General features: G+C 40.9%; 1 protein-coding gene across 3 annotated transcripts in view; it reads right to left on the bottom strand.

The window, feature by feature from the left end:
- Nucleotides 1-8977: 8977 nt before the first annotated feature.
- The window catches only part of WT1 (WT1 transcription factor), a 34820-nt gene continuing 20582 nt past the window's right edge, over nt 8978-23215 (bottom strand). The window contains exons 6-9 of one of the 3 annotated variants that reach the window (XM_066320495.1): nt 21989-22139; nt 15620-15709; nt 14674-14766; nt 8978-11223 (exon numbers count right to left, since the gene is read on the bottom strand). In XM_066320495.1, the coding sequence (XP_066176592.1) occupies nt 11102-11223; nt 14674-14766; nt 15620-15709; nt 21989-22139 (456 nt within the window). In that variant the 3' untranslated portion in view covers nt 8978-11101. The remainder of the gene's footprint in view (nt 11224-14673; nt 14767-15619; nt 15710-21988; nt 22140-23215) is intronic. The other 2 variants (XM_066320496.1, XM_066320494.1) reach the window with 2 other exon arrangements.

The raw sequence follows: 23215 nt of genomic DNA, 5'->3' as shown, positions 1-23215 counted from the left end.
TCATTACATAATGGAAACAAATAAAGGAGATAAGCACTTCCCTCAAGTTAGTGAGCCCTGTCCAGAGTTTTCTGTAGTAGATACTTCTCCCATTGTATCATGTATCCATGTTTCACCAGGATCCATTTTGGTTAGTTTATTGTAGGAAAGAGAAAATCTCTGAAACATGAAATGGGACTGTTCTATGGCTGTAAATTTTACACCTCTTATATTTGTAAATCCAAAGCAGTCTCTTAACTACAGGTAGGTGCGGACTGAGATTCTGGTGACTTCTATAGTTCACTTATGGACTTGTCACTGTGTTATCAACCAGAACTCAACTTGCTGAACAGAGCGCGGGCTAAAAGCCTCATTTCAGGCATCCTACAAAGAGCAGCAGCTTTTGTTCATCTTTGTGCTGACTGGGACCTCAACTGGTAAATCAAAAGTAAGTGATTTAAGGTATGATTCACTAATGATAGCATGAGTGTCTGCAGTCTTGTTACCTGACAGATTCAGTGCCTGCTAGGTCTGTAGTAGGTGGCCATTGACCAAGCTCTCCAGCACCAGCAGTATCAGTTTTTCTGATTTATCTGGTGTAATGAAAAAAAAAACAAAAAAACCAAACACCAAAAAGCAGAAACAAAAACAAAAAAAAGAAAAAACCCCACCAAAAAACCCAAAAAAACCCAAAAAACCAACCAACCAACCCCCCCCAAAAAAACCCAAAACAAACAAACAAAAACAGTAAAAAAAAAAAAAAAAAAAAACCCACAAAAACACAAAAAAACACACACACACAAAATAAAAACAAACAAAAAAACCACCCTAGAATTCCTGTATCTCTAAACAAAAATGTGATTTGCTTCCCTGTTGGAAATCTCCATGCTGTACTTGTTTATTAGGGAAACGATTCACTGGAATTGCACCAGAGAAAGGAGAAAAATTGAACTTGCACTTTCTGCAGCCGAAATGCTCTCATTCCACATTTCTGAATACAGGACTTCTTTGTTAAGCAGATCAGTACCCTTCAATCCCTTTGCTTTTGTTTTTTCAAGATACTGAAACAAAATATTCAGTTTGGGGTTTGAGAGAAACATTTTGTTCAACTTGACATAACAGTTTTCACCATTTTATTTCTAAAAAATAAAAAAGGCCCCAAAGGATTAAATGTAAATTTGGCCAAATTAATTTGAAATTTGAGATAGATATCAAGGATTGGATGCCCATCTGAAAAATTAATTCATAACCCTAATTAACTTAGAAATGTTTCAGTGTTCATAGCCATATCAATACCAGAATCCCACACCAGAAGCCAAGAGGAATTAATGTTGTGGAGGAAATTAGTACCTCCTTATAGAAACAGAATGGTGAAATTTTTTCCTTGTATGTTTACAGCACCAAATGCAGTATCACATGCAAAAAACAATCATCATAACTTTGAGCTCTGTGAAATGTTCATGAGGCTGGAGATAAAGGTTACATCATAAAATGCATGGGTTTGTCAGTGCACAGTTAAATTCTGTGTCTTTAAAATACTCTTTGTCAGGCACTTCATGGCTGCTGCAGGCCCTAAGTAAGGCGTAGAAATGAAATCAAGTGTGGTTGAAAAAGTTCTCAAGGGACAGCTGAGTCAGGTAGGTACTTATACCTGCAGTACAAATATTAGGTGGGTTTAACAGTGGGATTTGGTGGGAAACTTCATGTCTAAATCAACTCAAGAGTCCCAGCCATCTCACAGACAGCATTTCTGCAGCCCATCTCACTCCAAAATCCTCACCATACACTTATGGGTCACAGCTATTTTATTTTACCCTTGCCTGTGGCTAATTAATGCAAATTAAATCTTATGCCAGTCAGCTCAAGAAACCTGTACAATGTACAGAAGAGTCTCCAATAGATGGCAAAATTGCTTTCACCAGCTATTAACATTTTCACAAAAAGAGTCAAGAATGCACTAACTTATTTCCAGCAAATGGTCAAGTTAAACAATACAAACTTGCGAAATTTCCTCTGACTAAAAACAATGTAATTTTTTTATGATTATTCACTATATTGCTTCTAAAGTGACTTCATGGTTTGGGACAGTATGGGTCTGAAGATTAGCTCACTCCTATAATCTAGAATTTAATACTCCTTCCAGGCAGAGAGCAGAGTTTAAAACAATAAAACAACAAACCAACAAAAGTAACAAAAAACCTGCTTTAGTTTTGCCTGTCACCTGAAATTTTATTCTGCTTATGTATCATTTACAAATCTTACCATGTTAAAGGTAGAAACACCTACCAGAGGTACTGGAATACATCTGAACTATAAAATATACAGAATATAATCCCAGTATATAGACCTTCCAGTAGTATTCCTGTCCATGCGACAGAACATCCACTAGCTGTCTACCCATGTGGAATAACTAGGACACTAAATTTGGAATAAACAGTGAGATTTGAATTTTTTTTCCTCAGGTAAAAGTCCTATGTGTATTAACTTCATGAACCTGGGGCATTTCTAAGTAAGAGTCTAAGGCTGCACTTTCAGCAGAGGCTCATACTATTAGGAATGCATTTACATCTATTAACAAGGGACATTAATGTTTTAACTGGCTAGTCTCAAAATTCATGGCTAATTCAGGGTCTTTAGCATGTTTTTGTTCCCTACAGGACCCAGTTTCAATAAGCACTCCAGTGCTATTAGTAATTACATTGCACAAGTGTCTCTTAAGTAAAACATTTCAAGATGTAAACCCTTAAAAAGAGCAATATATGTTTTACTGAGGCTATCCCTCTGAAACTGATTTTTATCCCTCTAAACCACGATTTTTAATATGATTTTGGATATCTAGTCCATTCAAAACTTTTCATAACCTAATTAGATAGAACAAAATAGCATACCAAAGGAAATAACGTGAAGTCTAGAGGCTCTTCACTATGAAAACTTCACTTCCTTTATTTCTTTGAGATTATTTCATGGAGAGTTTCAGTTCTCTCTGAAATGTACAAGAAAATATTTGTTCCCTAGGCAAAATTCACCTGTGCATCTGTGAGGTTTAAAATGTTATGGTTCTACAGCAATCATCACTGAATAGCTGAATAACATTGCCAATGTATCAGCTGCTTCAAGTTTGTCAGTGTGGATGTGGAGTCTTCTCCTGTTAGCTGAGTGCCTTTAATTTGGACCAATCTCATGATAAAATATTTGGCTGGAGGACTAGTGGCTGATGTGAAGGGAGCCTGGGACTATGTTTCAGGTTCTAGAGGCTTTATTCTCCCCGTGTGCAGGTATGAAGCACAAAAGCCAAAGATGGGAGGGGAGGAAAAGCAATCTTTTACCTTCCCACAGGGTGCAAGTCTAGGACTCTCCAACGTGGACCTGAAGCACAGTGCCTAGAGTGAAAAATAGGTGTCTACTGCCTATTTTATGTGTTGTGTGACTAAAAGAAGGCTCTGTCACCTGGGGAAGGAATATTTCCCCATCAGTGCACTCAGTAATTGTTTGCCTTTAGTAGTGAAAGGTTTCTAAAGGAGACAGTGGAAATTTCCTCAGTATTTGATTCAGCTTTAGGAAAAACAGGAAGTTCTGAAAGACTTGAGTATGATACCTGTGGGTGTTGGATGAGAACGAAAGGGTTAAAAAGCAGCCATCAAGCAGCAGAGAGTAGCAAACACTGGACATAAACAGGTGATAAAAGGCGATAAGAGAGATGAAAAAATTAAGAAAATAAAGAACACTGTTATAAAGATTTATAGATCAGCTAAAGCAGAGCAAAATAAATGATAACAAACACTGATAAAAAATAAATGGGGCATCAGCCTTATAAACACGCAGGGAACTTCAATGCTTCTGTGTAGTACTATGACACTGCTTTGTTTACAGCAGCATTGACCTTTTGCTCCCAAAGAAGTTTATTAACCATCTTGGTCTTTCTTTGTGTTGCTTTACTCATCAAGAGAAAGTTGCACGGGGTTGATTCTGATGAATGACTTTTTCAGAAAGTCAAGTTATCCTTGACTAGATGCAGATGGCCTAGTAAAAAATGAATGCTGCCAGCAGACATTGTCTTTATCAGTAGTAAAAGTTCAGCAGGGACTAGACTTCCTCATCTCTGGCCAGAGAAACCCAGCCTTCTGTTTCAGCACCATATCACATATTGTCCTAATGAATTCTTGTAACACACTGCAGCCCAGATAAATATGCTTATATTAATGTTTTTTGGCAGTCTGGGGCATGGTACAGAATTGACACAAGTGTTTGGATTCTGCCTGCAGCAGACACTAGGAATTTATACGGCTCAGAAATATTGGGCTGTTGTTAGGTTGTTTGTCCCGTGCAATGACCTTCAGTGTTGCAAACTGCAGCTCACCCTTCCCAGACTGGCTTCACAGAAAGGGAGTCTGGAGCAAGGCAAGCTGAAGTCCTGCAGCCCAGAGCTGGGAAGGGAGCAGCTCACTCAGGGCTCCATCCACTCCACAGCCATCCCAGCACCGTGGAACCTTTCCTTTCCTCGAGTCTCAGTCATTTTTCCTTCTAATAACAGAAGCACCCATCCCCACAGTTCTGAGGTGACAAGCAGGCAGTGGTTTGGAGTACACACCCTTCAGAGCATGAAGCACCATCCTAGGTAACCTCAAGGACAGCAGAGGAGTTGGCCTTTGAAGAGCACCCTAGGCAACCAGATTTTGGGAAGTTTTTAATCACCAATAGTTACCCAGAGTCACGGGGATAGAATCTGTGCCTGTGACAGCAGCAGCACAGTAGCACACGTGGGCTCTGGATGACATTTGGGGTTGCATCACATGAGAGTCTCCAGCTCTGACTGCTGGTTTGTGAGGGCTATAACTCTCTGTTGCAAGTTTGGAAACTCCTCCAGCAGCAGCAGGGGCTTGGTGGCCCCACACTCCCGGGAAGGCAGCTGTCCCAAGAGCCAGCAATCCCACTGGGCCAGGCCATCTTACGGCTGGTAGCAAAACCACCTTCCTGCTCTGGACAGGGCTCTGCTGGGCTGTGGGGATGGCCACACAGCTCATAAAAACCCCTCTATTTGCCTTCACAATGCACCTTTGCTGTGCAGCCATGCCATAACTTAACCTCAAAACTTCAGTGATAGAGTTAAAAATGTCAGGGACCTTCCTGGAAGGAAACATAAGGCAGATGTGATTATTGAACCAACAGAGCATGTGAACAAGGACACGCCATTTCCCAAGAAATCCTGGGGCAGGATTTTTCCAGGCAATGAGATTAGTTTTTTTGGGTTTTGTATTTTGTGGTTATGTTTTTCAACATTTCATTCAAATAAATGGGAGTTCTGGGGCATGACTCAGATGAGAATGAGCCAACAGTCTGAGAACAAGTACAGTTGTATTTCTGCCCTGCACCTCCATACTAAGGTGTCTCAGTGCCCTGTGTTATCTTACAGTTCCTTTGCAGAGGGCTTTTTATTTGATGTTGGGGAAGAACAGTTAGTTTTATATCAGATTTACTTAGCCATTCAAGTCAGGATGTCAGTCATGTCTTTCTGTTATTGCTCAGACTATTTTTACAGATCAGGATCTTGGTTCTGCCACAGTTCATCAGAATGTAACAAGTCTATCACTGAAAAACAAACTGTGATGCAATTAGATTCTGCTTATCCCTGTGGGATAGTAATTTAGTCATCAGGAACAGGAAAGTCCTGCCTGCAAGAAGACTTTCTAGTTCAAGATTTTTCATCTCTTGAAACGTTTCTTTTTAAAGCCTTTTCTGTGGCCTGCACAGACTCTTTTGGGCAGAGTCTTCCTCCTACTCCATTTCTCCAGCACCTGGCAAAGCTCTGTCCATGTTACATGTCCCTTCTAGGAGAGAACCATCTTTCAGATCATCCTCACCGCTCCAAGTGCTTTGGGGTATCAGAGCTGACGTTTTTTAGCTGCAGAAGCTGGCATTTGTGTTTGGGTTGCAATCTATACAGAAAACTGCACTTTGTTCCTTTGATTCTCTGCCTTGCTTCCCCTGGCTGTGCTGGTCTTTTCTCCCCCCACCCTCATTTAACCCCCTTGCTGTGGTGGTGGAACCAACATCTGCTTGTCAGTGCAGAGATGGCCAAGCCAAGCCCTTCCAACCAGGCTCCACCATGCTGCTGTGCGAGGCTATGCCAGATTTTTTTATGGGAATTGACCCAAGCTGTGCTGACAACGTGAAAGCATGCAAAGCCCCATACAAGTATAACCTCTGTATATTTTGTCTTTGCCTCATTTGAATCATATTCTAGTCAACCCTTTTCTTTCTTATGTTACAAGTGGACTTTCATGAAAAACGAAAAGTAAAAAAACAAGGGAGTTTTCTTCCTGGGATTTTCTTTTTTTCATCTCTTCCTGTGCTTTGCATTGGCAACTTGCAACAAGACAAGCTGCTTGGGCAGGATTTCTTCAAAACTTTACTTTTCAGCAAGTTTTCAGGCAATCTCACTGGTGAAACCAAAGCAGCACTTATGATCAGTGCATGGAGAGCACACCCACTGCTGTCTGCCAGGCCCACCTTCCTCTCAGACTGCTCTGGCAGATCCCCTTCACCCCTCACAGGACCCTGCCAGAGCCCTGGTCAGCCTCCCTTGAATTCCAAGAGCTGCTCTACATCTCTGCTGAGCACCTGGGGCTCCGAGCATTCTCTGAGGCTATTGGCCCATCACTGTCCTCTGGGTTTATCTCAACTCTACCCCCAGTTTTGTCACTGTATCCTTCAATCCCCTCTCTCCCCATAAAAGTGTCTAGCTGTCTCTTAAACTCACTTTACCATTTGTATCTTTGACCTCGCTTGGCAACTTATCCTTGTGTTTATTATTTGAGGTGGAATAGTTCTGGCTACATTCCTGGTTTTACTCTTAATTGTCTAATTTTTAGAATGGTGTCCGTGGGGTTGGGGTTTGGGTTTGGACTTTTTTTTAACTCATCACTCTTGTGACCAGGTCTTCTGTTTCATTAGGCTCCCTTGTGTCATCAGGACTTCCAACAGCTCAAAGAATCCTAATGAATCTTTTATTAGATCTTCCCAGATATTGCAGCTGCACATTCTTGTCCATTAGTGCTATTCTGAACTGCATGCACTGCCTTTAATTACTTTTTTTGTTAATTGGAGGGCAGGAAGGGGAATGAGGATTTTCCCCAAGCAAGGAAAATCTCAGTGATTTTTCCCTGCTTGTCCCAGGGGGAAGTTACAAACAGGGCTCAAGCAGGACTGAGCAGTAGAACTCTCCCACGTCCTCTGGCAGCTGGTGCCACCTGTGCCTGCTGGTGGCCTCTGGGTGCCCACTTCATGCTAGGAGGAGGGACCTGGGGCCTCCCTGGAGCTTCTCAACCTGCTCCAGAGTTTTTTCCTTGGGCTTTTAGACAAAGTGCAGGGAGCAGCTTGCTTACCATGCTGGATTTGCTGTCAGGTCCATGGATGACAAAAGCAGACTGCACACAACAGGCTTTTCTCAGAGCCCTTCTGGGAAGCAGCAAGGACAAAGAAACAGTGGTTTAAGGCACCTACCTGAAACTTCAGGAACTGTTCCCTGCTGCTGTAAGGTGGGTTGTTGGAGCAGTGAAATGAATCCTACTGACATCCTGAAACAGATAGGCCTGGTTGGAGTGGCTTCTGAAATGAAGAACTTTCTTAACCCTCCATGGAAAGAGAAGGAAAGAGCTACTTCTTTACGCCTCCCCCCCCCCAACTTCCCTTACAGGAATCATCACCTGTCTGAAGGATGGGTTACCTCCAGGTGAGTTACCTAACTGGATTAACCTCCTGTTTGGTCAGCACAGTCCATACCCGTGAAGACACGCACCAGAAGCAGATCATGTGGCTACAGCCCAGGCTGGTTAACTCTCATGCTTTCCTAAAGCAGACAGACACTTTGCTGGATTCACCTACCTCAAGAATATTCACCCAGGTCAACTCTTGAATCCCAGTTGACACCATCAGAGAGGGAAGAGCTGACATTCCCTTTTCCACTCAACGTATTGTACTTCATGAAGTGGCAAGAAAAAGGAGAAGTGTTATCTATATAATTAACATCCTCCATTCAGGGCGGCTACAGAAGCCATGGGACAGGAAAAGTGTTCCAGTCCCACTAGGACATTAACCACCAGCCAAAATCACATAGTCTTAAGTCACCATTTTCTGTTTAAATACGGAGGACAGTGGCATGAAAGTTTTGATCAATCAGTTGTGGGATTGAAAATTTCCCAGAGAGCTGAGGATATTTGTAAGGTATAATAGAGTGCAGCCCCCTCACCTCTCATATGGAGATCAAGCTCACAGAAACTCAGCCTGCTGATCAACCTCTGCATGTCCCAAAAAGAGGAATTGCATGCTGCAAGAGCCAGCATCTGGGAGCTGCTTCTGAGAAATTCAAGCAGTAAAGCACTTCCATAAAGGTGGCTTACCTTGCTGATAGAATCCTGAAAACAGGGAAATGAAAGGCAGAGACATGAAATGCCTCTCATAACAAACACCATAAAACAAATGGGAATAAAAATCTTTAAAATCTTATAAACCTTAAAATCTTATTTACCATCGTCCTCTCCGTGCTTCACATGTTGGAGGACATCATGATCATCAAACAGCAGAGTAGCAGTAAGTCTTTCACTGAAAAAGTGGTGACAGCAAAAGCGAAAGGACGTGCTCTGTCACTCATCCACCCACGCTTCATTTTTTGTAGCCATCTACTATTATTATTAGGCATGTGATTCCCCAAGCAGCAAACAACAAAACTATCTTTCACAAAAGATAGTTTTATTTATGTTTGACTGATGCAGGCAAAACTGGAGGCTGATTTTTCTTTTTTTGGCTTTTAGTATAAACACTTGTGGCAGCTCTCTATTTTGGGTGCAGGCTGAAAAACAGATTGTTTTGTAGTTGCCGAGAACTGCCTGGGTAAATCAGAGGACATTGTTATTGCAGCTGAACTTCTCTTTCAAGAAAGCAGGAGGAGTTGCTTTATTTTTTTAATTCTGTGCAGTTTTATGTACACCATTCGCTCCAAATATTTGATGTTTGCCACACTTGTTCTGATTTTCTCCAGAGAGATGCTGTCTTTTGGCAGCAAAAGATAAAGTTGACTGATACAAATGAGTCACAGTACCCCAACAGTAATTAACAGTGATGCAATACCCAGGCGAAAAAGAGGACTTGAAGAATTAACTGTTGAGTTTTCTTGACCATGCAGCTGCACTTTAAGAGAGAAAGCTCAACCCATCATAGAACTCCATTGTGTACATTAGAGAAAAAAGCTTGGCAAGATACATTAAAGATTTTTTGCTAAAGAGATACAAATATTTTGCAAGGGCAAAGGGCGCTGAGGCAGGCTGTACTTACTTCCAAAGAAAAGTAGGCAGGATGACAAAGAAACAGTAATATTTCTTTATCTTCGTTTTCACACTTCATCATCTATGAAAGACTGTCTTTTTCAACCTGCTGAACTGATTTAAGCCACCCCAACTCTAAATTAACTTTTACTTAAAAGTCACTCTATGACATCCTAATCTAGGAAGTTATCTGTGCTTATGGTTTCAGCCCAGTTCTACAGAAGGCCAGTTCTGCTATTTATAAATGGGATTTTACTTGTTCTATAAAGTTCTTACACAAATCTCTCGGGTCGAAAGAGAAGGAATGGTTGGGTAAGAGGACGAAACGATTGAAGCAACTGCTTTATAGCACAATATGAAACTTGACACTGTTTTCTGCTGCCAGTATGATTCCCAAGTGAGATGGATAAATTGTGGTCAAGACCTGGACAGGTTAACTAGTGGTCATCAGTGCTGGTGGTACCTTTATATACAAAAAAAAAAAAAAAAAAAAAGGATACTATTGGACAGGGCATTTGAAATTTAATACCAGACATGAAACAAGACATCTGTTGGACTCTCATTTGTTTCTCTTTGAATGGGCTTTAATTGAAAGCTCAGTGAAAAATGCAGGTTACATTCTTAGTGTTATCAATAGTTTGTAACAGCGACAACATCAGAACAGTGATGCTTCTAATATTTATACATTTTCTAATTGGAGATGTCTAAGAGCAATACATTATCAGATATATATATATACACACCATTTCAAGCAATTAAAAGTAAATAATAAACCCCTCCTCCCAAAACCCTGAAATAATATATTTCCTTACACTAATAATGTCTTTTTCACATATACTTGACAAAGAGTCTTTTTTAAGTTACTTATCTTAAGAGTAATCTGTTAATGGAGATCCTGGACCAGCCCCATTAGAAGTTCAGTTTTAAGTTTATACAGCTTGCTAGCCACATAACCAGCATGGCTTTACATTGTAAACAAATCCCAAATGTCTACAATGATTGCAATTAGTTTTGTGTAAAGGAGATCTATGCATCTCATGATAGAATAGTTTTAAACCAATACATTAAAAAGAGAGAGAGAAAAGGAGAGAGCTAATTGACAAACAAAACAGTTTTGAGTGTTCAATTATGCAATTATTTAAAAACCAAGTTAACTTAATGGTAAGATTCTTATTTTCTGTACAGAGAGGCTCTGGTTCATCTGGTTTTAGCTGCTCTAGAAAGACAACCTTTAAAAAAATATTTGACTTGTGAAATTCAAAAGCAGAGCTTCCAGCTCTAAAAGTCTGCCCTTTGGCAGCACGAGTACAAAGGTTACCAGGAGTGTCTCAGGTGACTGTTCCTTCGTTTTGTGAGGAAAGCTGTACTAGCATCCAGGAACCTCAGCATATGCAGGGATGATGTAAGAGCAGAGCTAACCTTCAACAGGGAGGAATCATCCTACCCACTGCAGGAGTTAAAAAGGTACAGTAAATTGTACCTAGAAAAATTCAAGTGCATATAACACAAAAATGATGGAGACAGATGCGAAAGCTAAGCACAGTTTTTAGTAATCTGGAAACTGTGGCAACCTTGCCTACTTTTCTTACAAAACCACAAGTAAATATCTCTTGAACTTATTGAATAGGAACTAGTGTAGCTCCAAATGGAAGGCAAGGCTGAGCAGAATCCTACAGTTTAGTTAACTTGTGTCAAATAGGATGCGAAGACAGCTGCAGCTCTCTGACAAAGGTGATCGAGGATGGCTGAGCAAGTTTGCAGTAGCTTATAATGTCCCATCTGGTTTTTTCACTTGTTTGAACTGTCTAAAGGGCCAACTGCAGCTTAGTCATGTTCCTCTGGTGCATGTTGTGATGACGAACTAATTCATCAGACCTGGCAAATTTTTTTTGACAGCTGGGCCACCGGCAACTGAAAGGCTTTTCACCTGTTAACAAAACACCCTGTTATTAGCTGAGCATACGGCTCATCTGAGACACTGCTGTTTGTTTTCTTTCTGCAGGGCTGTGAGGAGCTGGCAGAGCCCCTGTCAGGAGGAAAGGCACCCTGGGCTGTCCTGAGAGGGCGTGGGAGTGCCCCCAACCCCTGCTCACATCAGCGCTTGGTGCTTTCCTACCTCTGCCTCAGCTGATATTTAACAACAGGCTTTTCAGGTGACGTAGAACACTCTGCAGCGGTTCATTCCTGAGGACAGGCCCTTGCCGAACATCGTGTTGCCATGATTATGCTCCTTTGAGCTCTCAAATGACCAAGCTGCAAAGTCACTCTGGCATTCACCCAAGCTTCAGTCACACCTCTGGTGCAGACGTTACTGTTAGTCACTGTGGAAACTGTCAGTGACGTTTGAGAGCTTGACCTCCAGTCAATGGGAGGTTTTTTTCCAGCTAATTCAACGGGTTTTGGCTGAAGTTCTTTGAAACTGATGAGTGTAAGGGAATATGGTAGAAGCAACAGAGTTCAGCATGGAGTCTGCTGAGCCAGACTCAAGAGTTTTCCATTACTATCTAAATAAAGTGGATTCACATCTACGGGAGACATCAAATGCTCAAAATAGCATTTTTCTAACATTTTTGTGAGCATAGTATTCACTACAACTAACTCCAAGCAAAGCACATTCAAATTTAACAAGAAATGCCACCACTTTTTAACTGCTTAACCTGGTCTCTCGATTCCCTACAATGTGTAAGAGGAATTTCAGGCTGTGTTTCTGATGCCGCAGGAATGCTGATGGAATGCTTTCATTAGCTCAGAGCAGTGCCCAGTGACTCATGCTTCCTTTTTTTTTTTTTTTTTTTCTTCCTCTCAAAATAAATGCAATATTTAAAAGTATGTTCAGCTCTGAGGCTGGGCTCTTCAATGCTGTTTACACACCTCGTCCTCTCTAACACACTCCAGACACGCTGGGGTGGTACAGCCTCACCCAGGCATCTTCTCCTCCTATTAATCTCACACTTTGGACATTTTCCAAACCAAATCCAAATTCAGACAAAAGGGGATTTGCATAAATGTGTATTTCTGTTTGCAAAGTCCCATGAGAGGTACTTTAGGTGGGAGGGGGTTGCCTAAAATCTACTTTCTCCATTTAGCATAGACGCTGGCAAAAACATCAACTATGTCCCATGAGGGCATAAAACAGTGTGGGAAAAAATTGATCTGGTCAAAACCCACAGATTATACAAGCAGGTCTCCTTTCATCAGCCTTAGCAAAACCATGCTGTGAACTGAGGTGAGGTATCTGTAAGTGCCCAGCCTCTCACAGAACTCCCACAGCAACAGCAGCACAGTTCCACTGCTTCACAGGCAATCCTGGTTGTCCTCCCCCAACAAAGGGGGAAGCACTCTCTATTTGTTCTGTGCTTGGCATCAATTACTTTGTACAGCTTCATGGTACAAGTATCAGGAATCACATTTCCATTGCTAAACATGTCTATGGATGGATAAAACTTCCTTTGCGGTTTTCTTTTGTTTAGTTGGGTTTGGTTTTTGGGGTTTTTTTGGTAGGGTTCTGGGGTTTGGGTTGTTTTGTTTTTTTTTTTTTTGCTTTTAACAGCAAAGATTTCTGTCACACTAAAATTGCTTGTGAAGAAAAAAAAAAATCCCTGAATCTTAACAAACTGTTTGTCAGTTGACTTAAAATTAGGATGGAATTACATGGAAGCCACCTGTGCTCTGCTTCCTCAAGATTTAACATGGAGCAAATTAACTTGAGCCAGGTGCTTTGTCACAGAATTTAGGGGCTATGAGAAAGAAAGAGGAATGAAGCTGTGGAGCAAGGTGGAGATGAAAAATTCCCACCCACCACTTGTGCTCATCCCCCTCAGGAGCTGACAAATCCAAAAGTGTTGTCAGGAGTGGCTCCATAACGTCTTGTGCCAGTGGCAGGTAGCAAAGCCATGGCAAGGTCTGTGGGGCTCAGGTCACTGGGAGCCACGGGGAACTAGGACAGGGAGAGGAACTTCACTAGCTAAAAAGAGAGCAAGTCCATCACTGTAGATAATCTGGGTGAAAAAAAATTACAGGAGTCATGCAAGTCCTGAATTAGCAGATCAGTTAGCAATGAAATGTGATGGGGAATGTAGTTTATCCCAGCTTGCCAGAGTGTTACCACCACTTGCCATTTTGTCTCTCCCAGAACATTACCTCTTGCTGGTTAAGAAAACATCTTTCTTCATGCAAATGCACAGAGACCCAGGCCCTGCAGCTCAACAGGACCATGGGGACAACCCAGGAACACAGCCTTTGCCATTTGCAGATTGCAAGTGTAGATGTGGCCATTGGGTGAAGCATTTATTTGGCCAGAGCCACAGAAAATGCCATTGTTCTCAGGTGAATCATTTCCTTTATTAAAATTTCTCTTTTATTTTTGGAAGTCTGAAATGTGTGTTTTTATGGTCCAGAAGAGAAAAAAGAATTCTTAGCAGGGAGAAAAAGATTTTCAGGCTCCTTGTCCATCTGTACAGAGACTGAATTTAAAAGGTTAACACCAGTATGGAAAACACCGTGACATCCAACAACATGCCAAAGTGCTCAGTAAACAATTACTTGGTAAAAACACTGCACACATAGCAGAAGGAACAGCAAATGTCAGTACACAGGACTAATTCTAAAACTTCAAATTAAAATACAGAGGTTGCAGCAGTTGCTCCTTAATGGTGTTTACATTTATGTGAGGGCAGAGTAGACTAAAAAGGCCTCTTTTTTTTTTCCCCCTTGTATTAATATGAAATACTATGGTTTCTACAAAAAAAAAAAAAAAAAAAAAAAAAAAAAAAAAAAAAAAAAAAAAAAAAAAAAAAAAAAAAAGTCCGTGAATATTTGAGTAAGCTTTTACTTTAGTGTCTGTCAGTGTGAGTTTGCAAAAGGCACTGCTTTTATCTGCTGGAGAGATTACAGTACAAGCAGCCACAGCAAGAGCTTTGCCGTGCTATCCTGCATTAGGCTCAACTGACACTTGGGAGAAGCATGAGTAGGCACGAATACTTTAGATTACAGACCTTTGGCTAAAGCTAGAATTAAAATTTCTGTCTTCTAGGGTTTTTTTTCAGTAAAGGCAGTAGATCAACTTGACATTTGTGGGCTGAGACCATGATGCTCATTTCATAATAGCTGACAAAATTTATTTTGCCAAGCTGAAATTTCTTTAAACACGAAGGAAGAAAGCATAGTTTCTAAAATCACCTAAATCCCTTTGTGAAAAGTGACTATCAGGCTAGGGGAAAACAGCCACACTGAAAAATCAGCACACTCTGAAATTTTTCTGCTGTTTTGAATATTTAAACCCTGGTTAGGACACTCTCTAGTCATGTAATTTACAACAACATTGATTTAAAATTAAAAAAAAAAAAAGAAATATAAATGTGAAGAAAAGTTTACGCACTTGTTTTACCTGTATGAGTCCTGGTATGAGTCTTCAGATGATCAGATCGGGAGAACTTTCTCTGGCAGGTTTTACACTGAAAGGGCTTCACACCTAAGAGCCAAAAAGAAAAAAAAAAAATCTATTCTTATGTCCCAACATTTTTGAAAGAGTGAATGAAATCAGATATTTCTGAAGTTTCAAAAGCCTGGAGTTTTGTTTTGTTTTCTTTTCTTTCTTGGGGTTTGGGGTTTTTTTCTTTTTTTTTTTTTTTTTGATTGGTTGGTGGTTTTTTGTATTTTGTTTTTCTGATGACTGTAACTGCTCATCCTAGCTCTGTGCCTACACATTACAGAAAACTAGTCATTAATGAGGCCACCACCCCTTGTAACCTCCTCTTCCAGTGCCTGAGTCTGAAGCATCTGAACAGCTCCATCATAAAGAAACCCCCACTTAAACCATTTCACCAAGGGAGATCTGCAAACCTCACTAATCCTGATGCTGTGGTTTGGCACAGTGAGTGTCCTGAAGGAGCTAACAGAACATCAAAAAAAGCAAGGTGCAGAAATCTCTTTTCATGTGCTCCCAGTAGTTTTGACTTACTTCACACTACTACTTTACACATGACACATAGGTCTTGGGAAAATTTTACACATTGGCCAATTCTTCTTGCAGAACTGTTTCATTTCAGACACAATATATTCTCTATATTGGGCATAGAGTATAGAGCAAACAATTTCAATATGAAAGTTTCCAAAGATGGTGTCAGGATGCAAAAGTCACCTGAAAAACCACAGTAGGGCTAAAAGGCCAGCTAAAAAACCTAGCCACGACCTTCACCTAAAATGAACTTCAAGAATTTGGTGTTATGAGCAGACAACATCAGAAAAGAGTTCAGGAATATTGCAGGATCACAATTCCCATACACAAATGAACTCTAGTTAGTAGGCAAGTCTTCTCCACAAACCTGTATGTCGTCTTTGGTGCCTTTTGAGTTGGTCTGAACGAGAAAATCTTCGTTCACAGTCTTTAAAATCACACTGATAAGGTTTTTCTCCTGGAGAGGAAAAACAGTTTCTCAGAACTTGTGGCAAAACGAGAGGACACCTCAAGCTGAACCAGAAGGTGAAACATGTTGCTCTGTAAGACCTCTCTGCAGTCTGAAGCAGTCTAGTGGCACAGTGGGACTGATTTGTCATAAAGCCATACAACTGTTGGAAAGGCTGGCATAATTCTACTGCATTGACAGTGACACTGAATCTGCTCTCTCTAAGAAAATAGTCTCTTAGGTTAAAGCTGCAAAAAAATTATGGTTGAGTGATTATGTTTTTTTCTGCTGGAGAAAACAGGAATGTCTTAGTTTATATTTCTCTGAAAACCCCATTAAACCCTTTCCACCTGTTTCAGTAGCACAAAATTCTTACAGAGGAACAACTTACAGTTTGAACTGAATTGGGTTTAAAACAAAAAGTAAATGAGTTCTATCCACATAGGTGACAGTTTCGACCACATTAAATTAATTAGAAAAAACTGAGCAAAAATTCAACCACAGGAAGAGACATATTCTTCCCCAAAACAAAAATTAGGTTTCTTCAATGAAGTGCCATTAAATGGAATTTCTCACATAGCTGCACAGCTCCCACAGGCAAAGCCACGAATTATTTATTGCAAAGCCTTATGTAAATATAAACCCTTCCCCTCCTCCCATGCAGTTCAGCAGAGATCCTCAGGAGGGGATTTCTCTGGGATAAAAAGCAAGATCTTGAGTTTTTTAGAAATAGAAATCCTTACAGTTCAGTGTCTCAAATGGACATGGATTTCAATGCGAACGACTTCACCATAAACACACAAAAAGAAATTCAGCAACTGAGAAGCCTTGACAAAACAGGGAAATACTGCCAGTGGGTAGCAGAGCACCAAGGTGGAGAAATTTGGCCAAGTTAAACCAAAACAATCCTTATGCTGTTACGGGAGGAGCTCAATGATCTTCCAGGATGATCTTCCAGATCTGACTTACATCTAAACTAAGGTCCCTTTGCACAACACTGGAATCCTGCTGAAGCCTCAGATATAATTACAGCTATGCCCACATAAAGTCTGGTTCCAGTGCCACAGCACAGAGCCTCAGCATGAGCAGGAGCAAAAGCTGGGAGGATCCTGGCTTTATCTGGGAGGGACACCCTGGAGCAGCTGGGACCTGCTCTGTCTGCTGTGGGAAGCTGAGATGTAAACCAAAGCTCCTGTGGGAAGAGCCTACAGGAAAACACCACCTGGAGCAGGCAGAGGGTTTGATTTCTCACTGTTTAATTTCCAAATGTATCGCTTTGATAAACCTTCCTTGAGGGTGTCTGCGTGGCTGATTCTACCGTAATGAGGAAATGTGTTCTGGGTGCCCTGGTATTCTGAGACACCAGAACAAAGCAGTTTAGTTTAAAGCAGATGCATTTTCATCCAGGTGACAGAGAATAAGCAGCATATTAAGGAGAGCATTCCAAATTCCAAATTCGTCCTGGTGTAGCTAAAATAAAAATTTTACAAAAGCAACTAAATCTGCAAGAACGAGCCAACTTCCTGTGACAGTCACCCCAAGGAGTTTACTGATTCTCAAACCTAGGTGTGGACAATTTCTATGTCTGCTGTGCTTAATTTATTAGCGTAAGAGATTAAAGTTGCCACAGGTGTTTGAAATAGTTCCATACACTTTGACCGCAAGGACTCCCTGGGGGTGCCTGCTTTTCAGAAACCACTTACTTCCAAGGAATTCAGCCCTCTGGCAGATTTAAGAGGGGGAATGTCAGCAGAGCAGAATGCAGTGACAGGATGATTGTCTGCTAATTGCAATATGAACTTAGAAGATAGTTAAGGAGGTATTGGAATAAAACAGCATAGAGGGTCCGATGGTATGCATATGAAAGTATTTCTTTAAATACTTTGGAATATAATCTTGATTAAATTAAAGTCAGGTTTAACCCATGCAGATATTAAAGGAATCAATCTAGAGTGTTTACATAGGGATATGATGAGACTGGGAAGAAAACAGAAAAGGAAATAAACAAAAAGAGACACAACATTGAGACAGAAATCCAAATTTCCCTTTCCTTCTGCATGTTCCATGTCAGCTGCCAAAGCTGTCACATGCCTGTGAACTCCCATGAATTTCCTCAGAACAGGACAACAGAAACATCCCAGATTAGCAAAAGCCCGTTAGTAGCCCATTAAATTCCCACTGTGAGAGTGTCTCGTTTCCCCAGGCCTACCAAAGCCTCTCCAGTAAAAGGCTAAAATTCTCTCGACGTTTGAAAATATCCAGTAATGCTGACACCTTCTTATGTGAACACACACAGTCCCAAAACAAACAAGTGGAGAGATGCAGCTGGAGCTTCACCAGCCCTTCTGCCTGAGACATGATTCCTCACACTGCTGAAAGAGGGCACGCAAAAGGAAGGCTGATGAAATTATATAATCAGGGCATAATGAAATAATAAAGATGAGAGAGGGCAGAGGGAATGGCATGTCTTTAATATTTAGGAAAATAATTTTTTTAAAAAAAGTCAAGTATTTTAAAACAAGCGTGAATCTGCTTTTGCACATGTTGCAATAAATGTTTCTAGGAAACAAACTGATTGTGTCAAAAGTAGTTAACAAACTAAGGGAAGTGTGCACATTTTCTCTGGAGCAAATTCATTTGCTCGGGTGCATGGGAAAACAACATCCTATTGCTGTAGCAGTTGCACAAAACATTCACAGTCATTGCTTTTAATTAAGGAGTTCTGCAAGAGTAAAAGCCTGTCTCTAACAGGAATACATGAGAAAAGGAGGCTGATTTTGAAACCAGAGGCTCCAAGTGTGAATGAGAATCGGAAGGCTGGTCTATACAGACTTGACCAATTTAAACCCCTTTTCCTATATAAGTGTACCCACTCAATCAAACAAGTGCCATGATCACAACTTTGCCTTGCTAATTCTACATTTTTATTCACTATAATTTGCTTTAGCAAACACACAAAACATGTTTGTTCATTTATTTAGTAGGGAGCCTTTATAGTTAACATTTTCTGTTGTCTTCACATCGTATGTGTGACATGACATTATTATTTTGAAACTAATCCTGTACCTTAGATCCCTAAGTATATTTATTTCATGCTGTAGAAAGGATATAGCTTGACACCCTATCATAAAGGACAACCTTCCTGATCTACAGATTCTCACACTCCATTGCAGATCGTACCTGCAGCTGAGCCCATTTAGGCTAAAGAATATCCCTGGCAAACAGGCAGGAGATTTTCTCTCTGCAAACCTGCTCAGCTTTGTCTTAGGATAAATGCAATGAGTGGCACTGAACCCAAAGAGTCTCTGGCAAGAATGCTGATGCTTCCACCAGAAGTGAAATTTATGGAGGTCTAGACATCAATTTGTCTCTGCAAGGAAGTGCCTGAAGCCTGCCACAGAATGACAACTCACATTATTTGCTGAAAAGTTGTAAAGTTAGATGTATTTCTGCATTTCGTTTCAGAGGTCTATCTGCTGCAGCAAAATACACCAAGATAAGAAAAAAGCTTTTCTGGCTGTACATGTTTCAATAAAGGCATTGTTAAGAACAGATAAGCAGCCTCGGAGGGTACAAAGTGTTAACGTATTTTCAACTAAGGCTATTTGAAACATTGGTAAAAACTGATTAGAGAATCCAACTTTGTGTTTCAGGGCCTTGCTTGCAATACAGCAACTGGGAAAGAAGGATGGAGGATCTGATGAGCCAGTCCTTTTTATGTATCTATTATAGAAATAAAAAATATCACCTAAAGCAAAAAATATCATGCAAAGATAAAATCTGTTCCTTTAATATCATATATATGTAACAGTTTGATTTCAAATCATGTGTTCATCATTTAAAAAATGATCAAAATCACTGACCTACCACTACACTAAGATAGCATAAGGTGGAAGAGCTTCAAACCCATGGGTGAGTCCAAAACCACCTTACAGGAAGATTCTTTTTTTTTTTTTTTTTTTTTTTTTATTAGGAGAGGCGCTGCAAACCCAACCTCATTCTTTTTGGAGAAAACTCGTTCCAATTTTCTCTTTTCACACGCAGGAGAAACAAGTCAGGGTTAGACAAACACATGAGGTTGCAAAGGAAGTGGATCTGCATCACAACAGTGGGTTTGAGTGCCCAGGGCTCCTGAAGAGCATTGCAGAGGAAAACCCTCATGGCCACTAAGTCCAGACCATCCACACATCAAACAGCCAGGAAAATATGCTAACTGGGAAGTTATCCCCTCCAGATGCTCCCACCAAGCCCTCCCAAAATCTAGGACTGACAGACCACAGGAGGAGACAGGAAATGAAGAGCATCACATTCTAAGCCTCTACAGCAGCTGGGAATTTGGTAAGTAGAAATCCCAGATCATAATAATAGGAAATGTCTAGTACCCATTCAACAGGCTGAGGACGAAACTCTGCCAGATGATAAAGAGGAAAACTCCCTTCTGCTCCTAAAGCTGAATGCATCAGCCAGGCAAACTACCCAAGCAATTTTCACTCCAGCAGTGCACCATCCCTTGCTTCCTCTCTTCAGCTGCAACCAGCCTCAAAAGCTTACACAGCAATGCTGGTATCAGCAAACACAAGCTTTGGGAAACAAGCTGCCCTCTCATGGAAAGAAACTTGCAAAGATTCGAGAAATAAATAATTTTTGCAGACAACCTATCAAAATGTGTGTGCAGAAGGATCTGTGCCCACCTGTACAGAAAAGGTGTTTGAGGGGGAAAAAAAAAGTGGTTTTCCTCCACCCAGTTCCACTGCAGCATGAAGCAGAGGAGAGGCATGCATGGCCTCAAAGACAATGGGAGAAGCCTCTCTGAGGTGTTAGACCTATCCCCTATGTCTCTTGGGGGTTTTGCTGCATTATATATGATACAATATTAAAAATCTTCTCCAACCAAGGAAAAAACACAACATATGTAAGCTGAAGTCCTTGTGATTGGTCCAGAAATAACGCTGAGAAAGGCAAGCAACTAACTGGAATAAAATACAGGACCAGAACAAACAAATAATGACTGCTAAAATGCAGAATATTTTAGGAATTTAGGAATGAAGGAAATAGTGATGATGAGAAAAATTCAGAACTGTTTAGGCATAATGGAGAAAAATACTGAATTTAATGGCCTTCAAAAGATTTCCAAAATGTTCTTGATTCCAATTTATTTGTCAAAAGTAAAATAGCATTTCTGTAGACCTTACTTTCTAGAGATGAACTTGCACTTACAGTCAGAAATATCTTAAATTTTTAATTTCAGCAGCTCTGAAGACAGCTGTCTCAGTACTGTCTGACTTGCCCACTCATTAATTAAAAGTGTTTTGAGTGCATTTCTCCCATTTTACACAATTAACAGACCAAACGGTCTCCAAAAGGAGAAGACTGCAACTATCTTTTATGAAATGTTAGATAATCTGCTAGGAAACCCGGCATGGGCTGCCTTCCTGTTCTCTTTCATTCCTTTGATCTTCCACGGTATCAAAGGTTAACTGAAGATCCATATTTACAGTTTACATCCCCAGACTTCTAGGTAAGCACAGATGGAACTTTCTAAATAAAAATACGAGAGGCCATCCATATAAAAAAAAAAAAATTAAAAACCCATAAGGAACGTATCTAAAGATTTATCATAATATTACACATCCAACACCATAAATCTCCCAATAGGGGAAATAACTCTGTCTAGTCTTTGGCAAGGTGCAGCAGAGCTTTTGATTTCCACACTTTGAGGTCCTATTTCCTGAACTCAGAGAGAATGCAGACATTAGCCTGCACATGACTGGGTTAAGGCTCAGTTCGTCATGGAAAGATCCCATAGCAGGGAACCTGTTTGCAAACCCCTGCCTACATCCCCAGCTAGAAAAGCTCTATGCAGAAGAACTAGAGGATGCTGAATGTCTAAGTTCCTCTTGCAGAGGAAACTTCCTAATAATGAACATTAGATGACATTTGGAGTGAGATTCAGTAGTTCCCAAATGAGGGGGGAAAGAAGGGAAAGAAAAATTTTTAAAAGAGAAAACAACTCACAGCCCTGTAATAGTAGGAGAGGGAGGGAGGTGGTCTCCTTGCTGTGTGTTTTTCTTAGTGAGATCCAGGGAGCCTTCAGCTCCAAAAGAGGGGTTGCCAGATGACAAAGAGGGTTTGCCCAGATGACAAGGAGGGGTTGCCCGGCTGTCAGAGCACACGCTCACTCACCTGATGGATTCTCATGCTCCCTGACCTGGCAGAGCATTTCTTGCCCCTTGTGCTATCTCAACACACCCCCCCCGCCCACTCTGCTGTGTCGTGATTGATACCCACCAGTGTGCTTTCTGCTGTGCATCTGTAAATGGGACAGCTTGAAGTATCTCTTGTTGCAGCCAGGGTAGGCACACATGAAGGGACGCTTCTCGTTCGTCTCGCTCGCCGACCGCACGATGGTCGGAGCCACTCCGGGCACACGGCGGACGTCCTGCAACGACAGAGACCTGCTGAGGCCACCTGGGTGTGCTCCGCTCTGCCTTCACACACTCAGGCCACTCAACACCTCCCCAGGACCAAGAGGAACTTGGATAGATCATAATGGAAACAGGAGATTTTTGTTGCGTCCTACATCAACAACCTTCGTGTGCCTTAACTGGTCCTTTGCAGGGTGTTAAAGCATCCAAAGGGGAAGCACAGTGAACTCTGCTTAGTGAATTATCTCACCAGAGTTTGTAGCTGAGATTGAATGGCCCATGCTCTGACCTCACGTATAACAATCCTAGCAGAGTTCTCATTGCCACATAAAAGAATTCTAAGTTAATACCAGGGTGAAAGGTAAGACCATGAGCCGGAGGAGTATTTTAAATACTTTTTATTGAAAATACTCATATGAAGTGAAAGGGCAAGCAAATGGATGTCTTGGATTAACACAAACTGATTACCAACAAAACAAAAACAACTGTCTAGGTGGAGCTGGGGAATAGTTCAGCCTTAATGCATTTTGGCCACTGTCACAATGTTCCATCAAAGATGATCTCCTCCCTCTGGCATAATTAACTTCCTTAAACAATGTCAACCATTTACTTTTATTCACTCAACAAAAGCTGGCTCGGGAGCCTGTTTCTGAGAGCTTGCCACTGAATAATGACTTGCTAAACTACCCAGGAAAGGAAAAGGAGAAAAGATGCTATCTAGAAACACTGATGTATGACAACACAGAGCAACATAGAAGAGACAGATATTCTGTAATGACTTTGCCATCAGCTTTAACAAGGTTCATCTTTTACAGGAGTGTTTAATAATGATATGACTGTCTCAGAAAGGGAGGAAATGAACTCCCATGAATGGTAACTTCCTCTTAAATACTCACTAATTACTTATTTATTAGGAAACAATCACATATTTCGTTTTAAGGAAATACATTTGAATTAGTAAAGTTTCAGAGACACATGAAAGCCAAATGTCATCTAACACTTTTATATATGGAGTTAGTAGATATAGTCCATCATAACCACAGAGGCTTTCACATGGCCAGAGTGATTGGAGCTAGAAGCTGGGAACTGG

Source organism: Sylvia atricapilla, chromosome 6 (assembly GCF_009819655.1).
Source record: "Sylvia atricapilla isolate bSylAtr1 chromosome 6, bSylAtr1.pri, whole genome shotgun sequence".
NCBI lineage: Eukaryota > Metazoa > Chordata > Aves > Passeriformes > Sylviidae > Sylvia > Sylvia atricapilla.
This window is presented reverse-complemented; position numbering and strand designations above follow the sequence as displayed.